General features: G+C 38.8%; 1 protein-coding gene across 4 annotated transcripts in view; it reads left to right on the forward strand.

Moving 5' to 3' along the window:
* Positions 1-16,882, forward strand: part of dnajc6 (DnaJ (Hsp40) homolog, subfamily C, member 6) — a 43,523-nt gene that overhangs the window by 14,859 nt on the left and 11,782 nt on the right. For all 4 annotated transcript variants that reach the window (XM_044361822.1, XM_044361819.1, XM_044361821.1 and 1 more), the window contains 8 exons: positions 7,057-7,106; positions 7,718-7,866; positions 9,672-9,794; positions 11,362-11,495; positions 12,591-12,785; positions 13,163-13,280; positions 14,314-14,393; positions 14,610-14,803. In XM_044361822.1, the coding sequence (XP_044217757.1) occupies positions 7,057-7,106; positions 7,718-7,866; positions 9,672-9,794; positions 11,362-11,495; positions 12,591-12,785; positions 13,163-13,280; positions 14,314-14,393; positions 14,610-14,803 (1,043 nt within the window). The remainder of the gene's footprint in view (positions 1-7,056; positions 7,107-7,717; positions 7,867-9,671; positions 9,795-11,361; positions 11,496-12,590; positions 12,786-13,162; positions 13,281-14,313; positions 14,394-14,609; positions 14,804-16,882) is intronic.

A 16,882-nucleotide genomic window follows, 5' to 3' on the forward strand; every position in this document is an offset into this window, starting at 1 on the left:
CAAATATCTGCAATGCAATGCAAAACAGGGAAGTATGAATGATTTCACTTTTTACAGACCTGGTGGCTGCCTACTGTGGATATTTCACTCTAATTTTGAGGATATGTCACTCATTTGAATGCAATGACAATGAATACTGTCCCAAAAATTTGCATAGATACAGCTAATATAGTAAAATTACACTGATTAATTGTTGTTTTAGCTTTTGATCACAATATAAATAAGGCCCCAATAGCTATAAAAAGTGAAACAGAGCAGTGTGGATGGAGGGAGGCAGCAGAGTCTGGCACGGCTCAGTCCACCCAGTGTGTTTGTGCACAGGCATCTGCACAGGGCAGCACAAAGGGGCCTCTGTATTGTCAGAACACACACACACACACACACACATACACAGCTCTTCTCACTATTGACTCAGCAAGTTTGATCGTGATTATTCCTCTCTTGTGTCTCCCCTCCTCTGCCGCTCACATCTTGGCAAACTTCCACTCACACGTCCAGCCGTTCCCTGGTGTTTTCGGCCACGCTCGCCTCTCATCTTGGCTCCACCTTTCCTCCTCTCCTCTCTTCTCTTTGCTATCTGTCGCTCCTCTCCTGGCTGAATTATTCATGGCAGTTCATTGTTCCAAATGGCCAGTGCACTGCTGATACAGAAGGATTCATTTCATTAGGGCCCTGTATGCGGTGGTGTGTGTTTGTGTGTACTGCATATGTATGTGTGAGTGGGTGGTAAGGGTAATGGGGCGGTGGGAGGCATGCTGCTGTAGCAACAAGCTGAAAACCTCAGAAAGGACAGGTAGATGTGCAGAGGAACAAAAATATGCCACAGTTTAGCATACTTTAGAACTGCTTAGACAGGTTTATTTGATGATTGCAGTGTCAACGCTAACTATCCCGCTGCTATCTGTCACACTGAAGAGTTTATTGTGCTGTTGCATGCATAACATTTGATAGCTTTATATAGAAAAGGAATGACAGTGACAATGCCTTGAGTGATTTCCCAAGGATAAGGGTGTACTTTCTAATTTATTGTCCACATAAATAAATAAGCATCTTGTGAACTGAGCTATACAACCGACTATCTAGTAAAGTGCATCTACAGAGCAGCTCTAGGTATGATGTGAGAATTATATGCAGTGGATTTGTGTCTTTTTTGCCCAATGACCATCTGTGGTTCACCTATGTTGCTCCATGAGGATGAAACTTGGAGACATTAATGAGAGGGATGCACTGTAATAAAGAACTGCTGGAGACTGGTGCCTGCACAATATAATGATGTATTCTTGAGAGGTGGTCTGGTCTCTTTCACACAGCAAAAATGGATTACATGGTTGTCATAGTCAAATCCTAGACATCTGTTAAAGGGGACATATCATGTGTTTGTAATCTTCTGTTATTTTTTATAGTTATGATGTTGGATGTCTATGTTTAACATGGTCAAAGTTCCAAAAGTTGAGGTAAACTTATGTAAAATGCCTCCTGCAAGTCAAAAGCCAGGGCTTCAGCATGTTCTGAACTCTCTGTTTGTAAAGTTACCTCTACTTCCTCCTTGTGATGATGTCAGATTATTTGCACATACCCACAAACGTCTGTCTATTCTATAGTCTTTGTTCCATCATGGATTGGAGTGGACAACGTGAACAACCCATGGAACTTCAATGGATTGAACGTTATTTTGGATTGGATTTTGGCATAAATAAGTACTGGTGTATTTGAGAAACTGACATTTTGAGTAAGAGGTAAAAATAAGAGAAAAAGAAGTGAAATCCTACTACGTTTGTTTCTCTCTGGAAGCTTACCACTCACAACTTAGTGGCCTCATCGCGAAGGGGACCTTAAAGAGACAGGAGCTAAAACGACCTGTTTCAAACACAGGCTGAACTGAGTGGCTGCATAAAGAGCTAGTATAAGATAAATAAGCATTTTTTTTAACTGTAAATCATGCAATGATATTCCAATAGAGCCCCAGAATAAAAATATAGACCCAAGAAATGCGCATTGTATGTTCCCTTTAACAGGCTGACACACTAAACTAAGATGATAGAAATGGTAAGCCGCTAGCATGGCTGTAGACTCATAGTCTTGTCTTATATATGATTAAAAATCTAAATGAAATCAAGACAGAGTGCTGCGATAGTATAAAAAACAGCACTTGATTATAAACAATTCTTGAAACAAATTAAATGTACAGTAGTCATGAGGTGAGTGTAGGTGGTGTGAGTTTCTGCGTGTGTGTTCCGGTGATGCTCTCCGCCAAGTGTAAAGGAAAATATTAACTTCTAAACTGAGCTGAATCAATTCAACTAATCCTTATTTTTAATATCTGAAGCACAGTTGCTTATTCGGCTTTTTTTAAAACTAGTTTTAAGGTGAGCTAGTGTTTTGGAGTGGCCTGTTTTTTATGCTAGGTTCAATTAATCATATCATTTGTCATCTAATCATCTCTTATCATTGTCATTTTTGTTTACCCCACTGGCAGAAATTTCTCTAGATTACACTATGCTCTGCTTTTTTTTATAGAAGGGGATTTTTTGCAGTGTGAACCTTTTCTAGGTTAGCAAGGTTCCTGCAGGGCACTTATCCCATTCCTTTTTATTGAATGTAAACATTGGAGCACTTCAGCTGAAATTCCCCTGAGCATGCCCGATATAATGCAAAACGCCTGCAAACACACTTGTTAACGAGGCCCTCTTTTGACGCCCAACTACACCTGATTGGTTCCTCTCTGCTCTGTCTCATCTGTATTCAAAGCAAAGGGCTTTTGGTGAATTATTTAAATCAGCCTGTTTGTTTGTTTACCTGTCTGAAATTTTGCAGGGAAACCAATCTGGTAACTGCACTCAACGGTGTGTGTTCCTCTGTCTGTGAGGAACACAATGGCAGTGGAGTCTGGATGGCTGATCTGGTTTTGTGAAAGGCACAGTGTCCTTGGTTTGCACCCAGACAGCCCCCCTCCCTACCCTAGCCTCCCCTCCCTCCAACAGAGACACATTCATCTCTTTCTCCTTTCTGCCTTGTCTTTCTCTCTTTAACTGGTTTTCACTCATCCATTCTCACTTATTTTCATTTTTGTTTCTCATTTTTTTCCCATCTTGTTAACACTAAACTCTGCTGACATCTCTCTCTGTCTCTGTCCCTTTTTTCTCTCGACTAAACAGCTATTTCCTCTCTTTTTCAACATAAGGACATTTCCTGTTGAATTAGGAAGACTGAGACTAAACAATGTGAGAGAATTGTGATGAAAATGATCCAGGATCAACTAGAAAAATCTGGCGTATAGTGTTTAGTTTTGGCAGCATTCTGTGTGAGAGAAGCTATGTCAGGCCACACGGTCAGTGGGCTACTGTGTAAACATTATGTGTGGCCAATGGCCTTCTGTTACCAATTATATGGGTTGTCAGCCTCAACTTTAAACTATCCATAATGAAGTAGACATGCTGTAAAACTTCTTGCTTAAAAGAGAAAAGGCTGTAAAATTGAGAATTTTCGAGAGGAGCATCAGGGAATGTATAAAACCCAAATGGGATATCCATTGGGATCTAACCCACTTACACTGTGTTTGTTTGAGTGTGTGTGTGTATGTGTAGTCACAAGAGACTCAGTTAGAGCACCTCTGCGCTACTGTAATCTGGCCTAAAATGGCTTCCATGCTACTGATGTTTACTTCCCAGTTGGAAACATAAACATGAGGCATTGTGGTGCTGGTGCTGCGTGTGAGTATCTGCATGTGTGTATGTGGTTTTGTTGTCATTCCTCTGCCCTCACTATGTGTGTGCACAGCTATGCTTTCCAATGAGATTGAGGGCAGCAGTTTTCCTTTGAAGTTTTTACTGGAGGTAATTGTGAAACTGTGAAAACAGTATTGGACAACAAATTCAATGATAGTGATTATAAATCAGAAAAAGACAAGATACCACGGACAAGTGGGTCAAAGGTGTTATAAAAACAGTTAGTATAGTAAAAAGGAAACTGGATACACAAAAATAGACTAATTATCAAATTACAGAGCACAACATCAACATCAAGTCCCCATAGGAAGTACAACACAGTTAAAATACATAGTCCACAACAGTAAACAGACAATGAGTAAAACACATAATAGTTAGTCCAACAGTGAATTATCAGTTTTTACAATGTTGTATCAGCAACATATTAGCCTCAAGCTGCTAGTATAATGGTTAGCCTGATTAGCAGTAAACTACAAACACACAACATACAAAATGATATCTGCGGTTTATACTCATTCACTTTCTGTTAGTTTTTCTGTTGTTGTTCTTTTGTTAGTCTCGTTTGTTGGTCTTGTTCAGTCAGACGATAAACACACAGATTTATCCAAACAACAATGTAGGAAAATGTTTTATTATGTCAACATGTTCGCCAGTTGGTAGGTGCCATGACGACCAAGTTTTGTTTTTCATTACTTTGTTCAATCAAAAGGCTTAAGCTGTATGACAGGGGTTGCAGGGTTGAATGTTCTTTGGTCAAGCATAAGTTTGTTTAACATTCTTAGTTTTTCATCATCTGTTTACTTCATTATTTAATGAAATATTGATCAGAGAATATGATTTGAACTCTAGCCAAAATATCTGAGGACTCAGGGAATCAGTAATATATCATTTATACATGTTAATAGAGATGGACTGAACCATAATTTAGGAATCTTCCATTAAATAATGAGGGTCTTTGTTTGCATTGCAGCAATCATGCTTGTTTGCATGCTAGACTTTAAAAATGGTTTGCTATACAATACTATTTACTGTATCTTACTTTTGAGGCAATAAAACTAAAAGAGACATCCCATAGATAACCAGTCTATTATTAAATTCTACAATCAACATTTAGTTAAAACACCACTTCATATCAATCATGTTAAAGGCCAGCATTTACTGGCAAATATCAAAAAAAAAAGGAAGACAATTCCCTGTTATCAGATTTGACCTTCTTTCTGATGTCCTCCTCTGTTCAGTCTATGAACCACACCTTGCAGTACTCTGTAATTGGCAGCCACTCTATCCTGAAGAGGTCAGGGAAAGCTCATTTGCATACTCCATGGCTATTGGCCATGACCATTTAAACCTGACACCTGACCTGCTTCTGTCCTCTAAAAGCGTACTGGCTATTTCAAGAGAGAAGCAGGTAAAGCCAGAGATTTACTCAGCACATTGCCAATATCCTGTAGAAATCTCACCTCTCAATGTCATGAAAAGGTATAAATAATTGCAGTCTTTATGTTCCTCAAACATTCCTAATTTTTTGCAATACAATAAACAATATGTGCTCTAACAATATCACATTTAAGTTAAGAAAATACATCTGTTTAGTAGGTTTTAAAAGAGTATAGTTACTTGTTTTGTCTCAGGAATGGTCTTTTTGTCACTGTTTTGAACCTTTAGTCTGCATTTCACTTTTGGATAAACACAGAATTGGATCAAAATAGAAACCTGAATTGTGGCCCAATTACTTCATAATGGAGGGCTTACAAACATGACAGCAGTATCCTCCCACCTTTCACTCTGATGGATTTAACCAGGGTTGTTTGTCTCCAGGCTACTCCACACAGCACTAAAATAGTTTAATCATGAAGTTATTTGGAAACGCCAGGGTTTCTGCAGGTCTTTAAAAGTGTTAAAAAGCATTGAATAGAGTCCCCTCAAAAAAAGACCTTAGGTACAAAGTCTTTTTACAAAGGTCTTGAATATTTTTCTTGCCTGCGGTAGACAGTAACATTAGTTATAACTTTTTTTGTCTGTTGATACATCTATAAATTATAAGTGAGACTTGTGTTACAGTAGATTGTACTGCTGTTAAATCCTTTTTTGTGGTGTTTCAATCAGCACCATCGTACTCATAGCAAACACTGTTGGTGCTGCTGTCTACAGTGACTTGGTAGTTCATTGACCATTAACGGGAACGTTTTGTAATTTGTTAATCTCTCCATCAATTTTCTACCACTTAGTTGGGTCCAGGTCACGTTAATACAATTAGTGTTAAGAAAATCCCAAGACACACTGCTCTCAGTCCTCAGTAGGCTGGTTGAGTCGCACGACATTACATAACCAGGTCTAGATTGCATCAGGGCCATATGGCACTCCTCCATGACCACACAGAGATGACTGGCCCAGATCAGCCTGGCTCTGGGGATTTTCACAGTAGGCAACAAGTCGACTCAGTTTGATACACATTAGCCTACTAATGAGTTTTGCATGATAATTGCAATACTGCAGTACAAATGATATGAAACTACAGTCTGTTGACAAACCGTTTGCTTCTGCTGGGTAAAAAATGTTTTCCATCTCTTCAATTACAAGAAACAAACATATTTTTTTATGATGGAGTAGCTGAATAAAACAGATCCTATTCCACCCTATTCACCCTGCACCTGCTTCATAATGTTTCATTAGCACTGTTTGCCATCACTTCCATGGTGCAGCAGTAGTGGGTTACTTGTATGTGTGTGCGCTGCAGCTGCTAACCAAGTTAAAAAAAAAAAATCTCCATATGGAATAGCTAAATCTGGTAATGAAGGGCAATACTGCTCAAATGTAGAATACACATATGGTATTCCTTTGATCCTGGGCAGTTCAGTCTAATGTGATGAGCCTGTAAAAAGGAAAAAAACAACTTTCCCACAGCCAGACACATGGAAGCATCTTCTCTGAAGCCTGTTGAGTCCAATTACAGCAAAAGGTGGATCAACCTTTAGGATGGTGGATATTTATATATTGATCTACTCATTTACTAATTTGATATTCTTCTCCCTTTTCTTCAAGAATAAGGCATCATTTGATCCTACCAACCTAATGCTTGAATTGTCTGACAACAGTCAACATATACGCCTGCTGTATCTGATACTCTGTCCTTCAGGGTGATTTTGCTAAATTTAACAGATACTGTCCGAATTTCAAACACTCGTTGGGGTATCAGTGGTCCCCCACATATCCTTACCACTTGTAATATTGCTGTCTTTGGCTTGTAATCTTTTTCTATTGCTCTTCCTTTGCTCAGTGCTATGAGAATTGCATGAAAAAATGTCTTCAAAGGTTTCTTTCTTTGTTACAGGTATACTAAAGGGGAGCTGGACATTGCCTACATCACATCACGGATCATAGGTAAATAAACACAGTTGTGGTTCATGGGACTGTGTGTAACAGTGTCACCAGTATTAAATCTGCACAAGGACATATGATTAAAATAGAAATCCCATTGTGGTAAAATTGTAGTAGTAACTTGAATTAAGCTTTGTAGAAACAAGGTGTAAAGTGCATAGTGTCTGCATAGTATAAAAGAATGGGAGGCCATGCATAATTCTAATAAAATGTAATAAAATGTACACACATAAACACACAGTTAAACGGACACCTGCCCCCTCAGCTTTCCCTCTGTCCTACTCTCTCATTCTCAAATTGCTTACAGCATTTCATGCTCATGAGTGTGAAGCAGCAGTGTGCCCTTTAGAGGACATAGTCAGCTGGACATTTGTCACCTGAGGGCTTCTGTGCCATCATGCACTGTATGCAATCGCAGACAGTCATGCTTGAATGTGGACTTACTCTCTGCATTTCAAATGTCAGTTCACTTTTTGCAGAATAATAGAAGAGAAAAAGATTAAAAGTGTAAGCCTGTTAATAGACATTGCATGTGTAAACATCTGTAGCAACAGTGCATTGAACTGTTCCAAACATCTCATCCAGCAGCTGAATCATGGATTTTATTTTTTCAGTGATGACCTACCCAGCAGAGTCCGTGCAGATTGGCTACCAGAACCACGTAGAGGACATCCGATCCTTCCTTGACAGTCGCCATGCTGACCACTACACTGTCTTCAACCTATCACAGCGCAACTACCGCGGCGCCAAATTCTCCAACAGGGTGAGCATTATACTTCCTCATGAAGCCGTAAAAGATTTACTAGTTTGTACCTACTTGTTAGTGGTTGCAAAATCATTGTCACTCCTTTGATTATTACAACACCAGAGTGAGATACGGGAACTTATTTACTGTTAACTGACTATTTGTGGCCTGTCTATGTTTTAATTAGGGGCTGTCATGACATTTGGCTCATAAAACATCTAGATTGAAGCCCTTAATTAGATTTTCCGAAACAGGCTGTGATTTCTCACCCGTCCTCTGTCATTAAAGCTACAATAAGTAGTTTTTGTCCACTCAAGGACAAAAAGACTGCAAAACAATCTCTCAGCATCAGAGCCCTGATATGCCATTAGCTTATCAAGCTGTTGTGGCTTGTGTCCAGTCACTCTCTTTTTTAGTGTCTGGCTCAGTCCATCAACTCCTGAGAGTAATATAACATTCTTTAAAGTGGCTATAATCACAATTTTATATTAACAATGGCTGGCTCCCATGACTATTTATATGTGAAAGAGGTTGCTTGCAGCTAAAATGAGAGTGAATAGTGGACTTATATTCACTAGGTGGACAGTAACACGACTCCCAATGAATTCTATTGTTGCTCTGTATCTGATGGATGTGTAGATAAGTAACTGCATGCTCAAAAGTTTGCCATGTCAGCTTAAAAGGTGATAATGTCAGTGTCGTGTTTACAGCCTGTTTCTGCTGCCCCCACAGGGCCAAAATATCAGTCAATGCAGATATAATATATATATGTATATATATATAATGTCTGTGTCTGATGTCCAGTGTTGACTGTCTTCACCAAACACGTGTTTACCTGTGCCTACAGTTACTTATAGAGTTTTGACTCACTGGGAAGCATCCACAGAACAGAGAAGTAGGTTGGAGGGTTGGAGGCTGTTTCTCAGTGGGATCAGCGGCACTAGCAACCCCTTCACATTACAGGGAGTCATTTTTATTTTTTTAATATCAAAAAAAGTATGTTTGAATAAATTAATCACCATCTGAAACTCACATCATTGAATGTAACACAGCTCATTTTTTTTAAATCAGTGCTGATTTTAATAACAGTGTTGTTGAGCTGTTGGTGTACTGTTGCACTTTAAAGTTATAAATTAGAATATTTTTCCTATATACAATATATAGTATATCTTGTACATACAACAACAATAAGCCCTTGTGTCAAATTAAGATAAGCTTAAAATAAAATAGATTATTTATGGATCACTAATAAATGTAACCGCTTCATTGGAAAAAAAAAAATTTGAATTTGAATGCTCTTGAATGCTTATTCAGTTTTTATGGTTATTATGATTGTCCTCAGCTTGAGTTTCTGGCTCATGTCAATTCAGCTCTTTTGCACAGCTGGATTTTGATTCAAGTGAAGGCACAAATGGATCTATATAGATAAAAGACTGCCACCCACCGGCAGATACATTCAAGGAAACTAAGGAGTCAAGCTGAGGAGTGAACATGGCCAAGATGGCCCCCTGTCTGCTTGTGGAAGTTGGTGTATCTCTAGCAGATGACTCATCATGGCAACTGGCGTGTTGTGTTGCTCTGCTGCTTCAGTGCTGTTGCTAACCTCTACCTCTCCTTTCTCCTCCACTCCTACGTTCCTTTTTTTTGGTTTTCCAACTCTTCCTCTGTTTCTTTATTCTTCTTTTCCTCTCTTCTCTCTCTTTTTTTATCTGTCTGCCTCTTCTCTGCCCTTTCTCTCTTGGCTATATCTGTTTCTCTGTCTCTCCCTGTTTTCCCCCTCATTCTTCTTCCCTCTCTTATTTCCTGCATCAACTCCTTTCCAGGTTTCAGAGTGTAACTGGCCTTCTCGCCAGGCTCCCAGCCTCCACAACCTGTTTGCTGTGTGCAAGAACATGCACAACTGGCTCAAACAGAATCCCAAGAACGTGTGTGTCATCACCTGCTCGGTAAGAGGACGCTCCCACATCCTCATCATATTCATACCGACCCTTCATTTCATTTTCATTGATTGTCTGGATCCTGGTCGATACAAGTGCTGCCAAGTTTCCACAAATTACTTGAATTTACAGGCCACTCATAAATTAGCCTCGCTTTTATACTGCTATGATCAAACGTTGCAGTGTTTCTCAAGAGTTTATCATAAAATACATTTACATGGAAAGGCATGATTGATGAGACAGGACCTGTTTTTATTGTCTCATGACTCAGCCCTGTCAAGTTGTTGTGACCGTGTTTTGATTGTTTTGTGACCCAAGCTCAGCATCTGAAATATGCTGCCAGCTAGAGGACTAATTTAAATATATTCTTGTCCCTCAAAGTCTCTCAGTTTCTCCTCTAATATATTTTACTGCACAGTGATCCATTTTATTGCAAACACAGACTAATTTTCACCTTGACTTTTGCATCAAATGAAGTACTTAAACTACTTAAACTTGTCTGGGGAAAGAGGTTTGAGTTATATACGACAGGTTTAGTCAGTTATATACAGGAGACTTCCTCTCCTGTCACAGTTGCCGGACCTGAAGAGAGTCTTCCTTGTTTCCAAATACTGTAAAACATAGCTTGGAGCTTGCCAAACTGCTCTCATTGTTTTTATTCAGTTCCTATCAGTCCTGTCAGTTTCTCCACCTATCTTGTTGCTTAGCAGTTGGCTCTTTGTATTGAAAATATGGAAGATTTGAATTCCCCCTCATAAAGTAGAAGAGAAGAGCATTGTAGTCCTGGGTGTTGAATTTCAAGTTCAGTTTAGTAAACAGATATTTTGCTTGACAGAAATCAGTTTGGAAAACTCAACAAAGTTTCCTCAGCAAACATTTGCACTTTTAGTACACCTAAAATGATGCATAAGCTTTTATAACGATGCCAGTGATGTACCTATTTCAAGCACAGCTAAACTCTTCAATGCAAATGTTTTGCAATACAAACGCTGCTGCAATTCAGAGCAACTGGTCTTACTGTCTGTTCTAATTCAGTGACAGCAATACTGTACACTGGCATCTAGTGAAGCGTGTTATTGCCAAGTTCCTGCGGTTTGGCTGTGGCTTGGCAAACTGCTCCATCTTGCATAATCTCCACCAAATGGTTCTAAAAACTGTGTTTTCTCTGCTTCAGATCACAAGAATGTTGTCTCCCTGTCACCTTAAATGAACTCAGTGTAAATTTATAAGAGTGAACACATTCAGTAAACAACAAAATCGCTGCTACTATTTACATTTATTAGTTGCCTATCAGTGCACATGAGATATCCAGAATGCCTTTAAAGTTTAATATTGTATAAACGTATTTAAGCTGTGACTTAAAGTTAAGTAGCCTTTGATAACTTTAGCAAAGTTGGAGTTACAGTGCAGTGCTGCAGTAAGCATTCAGAAAGTCTGACTCACTGTATTTGTTGGCCTGATCTACATAGTTCACACTGAATTTTGTCATTGCTGTAGTGCATTTGAAACAATACCCAAAACTGTGTTAACATAGATTTGAAGAAAAATAAGTGTCTGCCTTGTTTTGTGCTTTTAGGATGGTCGTGCTCCTTCGGGTGTTTTGGTTTGTGCCATGTTCTGCTTCTGCCACCTCTTCAACAACCCAGTTCCTGCCATGCAGCTGCTCAGCGCCAAGAGACCAGGTTCTGGCCTCTGGCCCTCACACCGCAGGTTTGCATCTTTTAACAGGTGTTTATGCATGCGGGTGTGGCAGAGAATGTGAAAGAGAAGAAGGGAAGTGACAGAGAAAGAAAGACTCGAGAAACTCGCACTGTAGATGTCGAGGCACTCAACACCTAGACACCTCTTACACACCTTCCTCTTTCCTGTGTTTCCTCTGCTTTTGCATTACACTTTATACTTTCTAGTAAAGTGTTGCCAGTGAGTTGAGAATAAATTAGAATGTATTGTTGATTTCAAAAGAAAGACGAAGAGACCCATGAAATAAGAGTCATGGTTAAGGTTAGTAGTCAGTGGTTTATGTGTGTGTGGGAAGTGTAAGTGTTGAAACGCCAGATGAATGATGTTGCACTGAATCTATAAATGAACTGTAAGTGTTGACAGCTAATTTTTTTATTTCTCACTCATTTCTCCCACACACCTGTCTGCATACACCCATGCAAAGATTACTTGTCATTGACATTAGATATTTACTGAACTTGAAAGAAACATTGATTTGGTGAGGTTGGAAACACATTCACATCAAGAGTGGGTTTCACCATTATCCAATCTCTGTCCTCCTACCTCCCCCTTTAGAAGTCAATACATTTTTCTTTTTCATGGCATCATTTCAGACCAGTTGTTGTTATAGGTGACAGGCTACTAAAGAAAAGTAGAAAAAGTGTTGTATATCCAAACAGTACAGCCAACAGCCCAGTCATCTCAGCCTAAGCATGAATCTTTGGCTGCAGAGCTGGCACACCCTCGAGGATAGGCGTTTTATTACTCTGCCAGCCAGTAGCTGTAGTATTTATCAGTACTTGCTCATGCAAGATTTTTTATCATGAGACAAGTCATGAGTGCAAATTGAGTCAGAGTTTATGGAAATGGCTGCGCTAACATAATTCTGGACTTAAAGTGCTCACACTCTTTAAATTGATTTACCTCTGCTTATCAGTGTGTTTCACCTTTCGCTAACTGCTCTGTGCTTGTTGGCGTGTTAAAGCTCCTGATACTGAGGAGTGTATAATAAAACACTTATGTACAATATAACCATAAAAAAAGAAACTATGATAACTATGATAATCATTCCATTTCCTCATGCAGGTACATAGGCTATGTGTGTAGCATGGTATCAGAGAAGCCCAGTCTACCCCACTCCAAGCCCTTGATGATCAAGGCCCTCACCATGAGTCCGGTCCCCTGCTTCAACAAGCAGCGTAGCGGCTGTCGGCCCTTCTGCGACGTCCTCATTGGAGAGACCAAGATCTTCACCACTTCACAGGAGTACGAGAGGATGAGGTAGGGCTGGATATTGACGCTCAAAGCAGGATTTAAATGGCTCGGACAAAGTGACAAACATTTTCATAACAACTAAATTAACGGATTATGTGACATCACAGAGAGCTATTGAAAAGGAGTAAGAGCATTGCAGTACAGCACTTATGTGTTGGACTTACACAGCTGTATTTGAAATGTGTGATCCTCGAATAGAAAGCAAGATTTTATGCAGTGTACAATATATAGTCAAAGAGTCTGCTTTTTTCTTCCTCATTCTCCACTCCCTTTTCTTCTCTCTGCAACTTATCGCCTCAATTGCTGCCCCATTTATTCTTTCCCTCTCTGCCCTTAACTCTCCATGTTTCTCCCTTCTGCTTCTGCTATCTCTTCATGCCCAGAGAGCACAGGGTTCAAGAGGGGAAGGTAGTTTTTCCGCTGGGTGTAAGCGTCCAAGGTGATGTCGTAGTGTCTGTCTACCACATGAGGTCAACCATCGGAGGACGTCTGCAGGCAAAGGTACACTTCATTTACAGCTCTATGATGAAACCTACATAATCAGTTTAGAGCCTATGTACAGGATAAAGAAAAGTCATCAACTGTAATCAAGCCTGTTATGGCACAATGACAGTGCTGGCATGACATATTTGGTGCAAGATCATATTGATGTTATCGTGTTATCAGTCATCGCGCAGTCTCAGAATGTGGCTGCAATTTATCTGAATATTTGTACATGTTGAGGCTGAGTCTTTTGTGAACAAAACCCAGTCTGGAGGAAAGAAACTGCCAGAAATTACATGATGAAGACATATTTTTAATATGCTTATGTGCATAGTTTATGGAAATATGAAATTTTCTAGCAGCACTGAGAGAAACAGTAGATATTGTATACACAGTTAACTCTGAAATGAAAATCTATTACTTTTATTTATTTATTTATTTATTTTTTTAAAAACCTGTGTGTAGTTTTGGCCATAATTTCATCTGATTATATTATTCTACTTCCAATAGCATATTTGCAGAGATATTGGTTTAAAAGAGTACGCACCCCAAAATTTCCTTCATAGTTTTTAATTGCATTGTAAAAAATGTATGTGCATGCTACAACAGGTTGTACGGTTGGACACAGTTTAACTAGAACGTAGCTCATAAAAATCTAAGTCGAGTAGATTAAGTAAAATTAAGTAAAATGCTATTGTAGGAATGATGGCAAAATAGACTCATGTTGTAGAAATGTTGGCCCTTATTACTCTGTTACAAACATTTCTCTCTAATATTACCTAAATATACTATAATATATGTTAATACCAAGCTATTACTTGTTTATTACTTAGGTAATTACCATGATAGTACTAATGACCTCTGCCTACCTGCCAGAAATTCTTTTGATGATGACAAGTGACACGCCATTTCTCTTTGAGTAACCACATTTAGAGAAGATTGTGCTCACAGTTAAATTAATCCAGTGAGAGACTACAGTAGATTTGATAATTGATTCAATTTTGTATGACACAATAATGGTCCAAATTTACATTTGTCCGACTCTCGTTAGGTGTCCAACACCCAGATCTTCCAGATCCAGTTCCATACTGGCTTCATTGCTCCTGGAACCACCATGTTAAAGTTTAACAAGTAAGAACGTTCTGTCTTTTAATCACCAGTACAGCTTAAAAACAAACCTTGCTGATCCCTTTACAATTAGTTCATCTTGATACTGTCCCTAACAACTTGAAAATACAGTGAATACAAGCAGCTGGTTGGAAGACTGAATCATGATATTCTCCCTCTCTGCCTCTCACTATCACACTCGTACATCTTCTTCCTCATACACCTTGTTTCTCCTCTCAGACCGGAGCTGGATGCATGTGATTCTCCTGAGAAGTATCCCCAGCTGTTCCATGTGATTTTTGACGTGGAGGTCGAGGGGGTGGACAAGCAGAAAGACCTGACACCGCCGTGGGAGCAGTTTCCCTGTAAAGACCTCAACCCCAACGTGCTCTTCTCTTGCCACCAGGAACATCAGGACGCACTCGCGATTGCCGGTAACGTTACTGTGGGATCGATGGGAACACTGGGGACAAACATTGTTGTATATGGAAACATATACTCATGTAAACCATACTTGAATTGGGAGGCTCTGTGAGGACAACTGTGAGGACTTCAGCTTTACCACAATATTGGTTTAACCAATATTTATTTATCTCACAGTCTTGTGTAGTGAGCCAAAAACCTGCCCCACTTCAGGCTAGCTTGTGTAAATCTATTTGGTCTTTGGTATTTTCTCTCACAGAGGGTTTCTTTTGGTCAGTCTTGCTGAAAAGCTCAAACATGATGAGTATTCACCATGCTCACTAGTAAAATGTGTTAACACCTCATAATCTTAACAAGCGGAAAACAGTGATTATTATTAGCATTCAACAACTGCATCATTCACCATTACTAGCATCTACAACAGTAGTAATAGTAGTAGTAGTTTTTAACAATGCAGTCAGAAATCTCTTGGAGCCTTTGAAGTTATAGTTTTGAAAAAATATGTGTAACAAAAACTAAGCTAACTTTAGTCTAGAGGTAAGGAAGGAGTTCAACCCTGTAGCAGAGGTGTTATTAGCTTACAAGCTAGTTAGCACTAGAGAGTCATCTTAGCTTGATTTAACACTAAGTCGTATGGGAGGCATACAACTTTAAATTTTAATCTAAATGCCTCTGGATTGACAGCCAGCATTTTCTAATACATTTTCAGAAAAATCTTAAAACTGTGTGACTCTCATTGTAAACACATTAGGACACTGTTGGTTTTTACTTTCTTTTGTGGGTAAAGTTTCCATATTGTAAATGTGATGTGAATTCAAAATGATAAGTATCTTTTTGTGTACATTCTCCTGACTATATCTACTCCATAACAGCTAACCATTTACCCTTACTTAAAACTAATTGTATCGTGTACCCTAAACCTAACCCCTAACCCTAACTTAACCTGAGGCCATATTCACTTGCAAAACAGACATCACTTTAGGTCAAAACTCACAGTGGTTCTCACAAGGATAGCAAAAAAAAATGCACACTTTTATGTACACAAACACATACAGCATATTGCTGCATCAAATCAAACCATATAAACTAGTCATTTTCACTTTTTCTAGCCGATGTAGGCTACAGTATTGTTTCTATTGGCTGGATATTTGTCTTGTTTTAATGACACGCAAGTTTCTTGTTGTAGCAACTTACCAACTTATGTTATACTGAGAAAAGTTTGTTTTAATGAGATGTGTTCATTTTGTGAAATAATGAGAAAGTTTTGCAATATAACACCCACCCCCCTTCCACCATGCTGGACCCCCAACAAACCGTGCACTTTCTCAGCGCAGTTAGCTGTTTTGTAGATGTTTTTAATGTCTATTTTATTGTCTGCTTTCTATGCCTGCCATTCTAATTAGCCCTCGGGACAAATAAAGTTTATTGAATTTTATTAATTAATTTGAAACATGATAAAGTGGTATGTTGTTATTACAAGAAAAGTTTCTTATTAAAATCAAATTATTTAGTATCTAGTCATACTGAGAAAGGTGTTAAAACGAGAAGTTTCTCATAACAAGAAACAGCAATTTTTTGGTCATGGTGGCAGCAATACGCTTTTGTAAACACACAAAATGATTATGCACATGCACTAACATACTAATTTCTGTGCACAGATGAGATGGCGTATATTTGCAATAGATCATTCAAAAGAGCCTGTCACCTGCACAGGGCGCTATTATAGTATACTTGTAGAATCTAGAGTATAAGTGAAAATACTTTCACCACATTTACATGCAGACACACGAACAAACTAATGAACTAACTTTTATTTTTGTCCCTACAAGATGAGATGGAGGGCTTGGATCTGGAGGGTAAGACAGTAGAGGAGAGCACAGACCTGTTAGAAAAACTGTACAGTTCAGTGATGTTAGTTAAGCAGGACTTGGTTCAGTGCACCTTCAATTCAATCATACAAATGTGTATGAGTAGTATTTTAGTAGTATATAGTAGTATTGACACTATTGATAAACAAATCTTCTTTTATTGGAAAATCACTTGGCTGTTACAATCTGTATTGATTGAATTGAAATCAATCCCATCCTTGC

Source organism: Thunnus albacares, chromosome 9 (genome assembly GCF_914725855.1).
Source record: "Thunnus albacares chromosome 9, fThuAlb1.1, whole genome shotgun sequence".
Lineage (NCBI taxonomy): Eukaryota > Metazoa > Chordata > Actinopteri > Scombriformes > Scombridae > Thunnus > Thunnus albacares.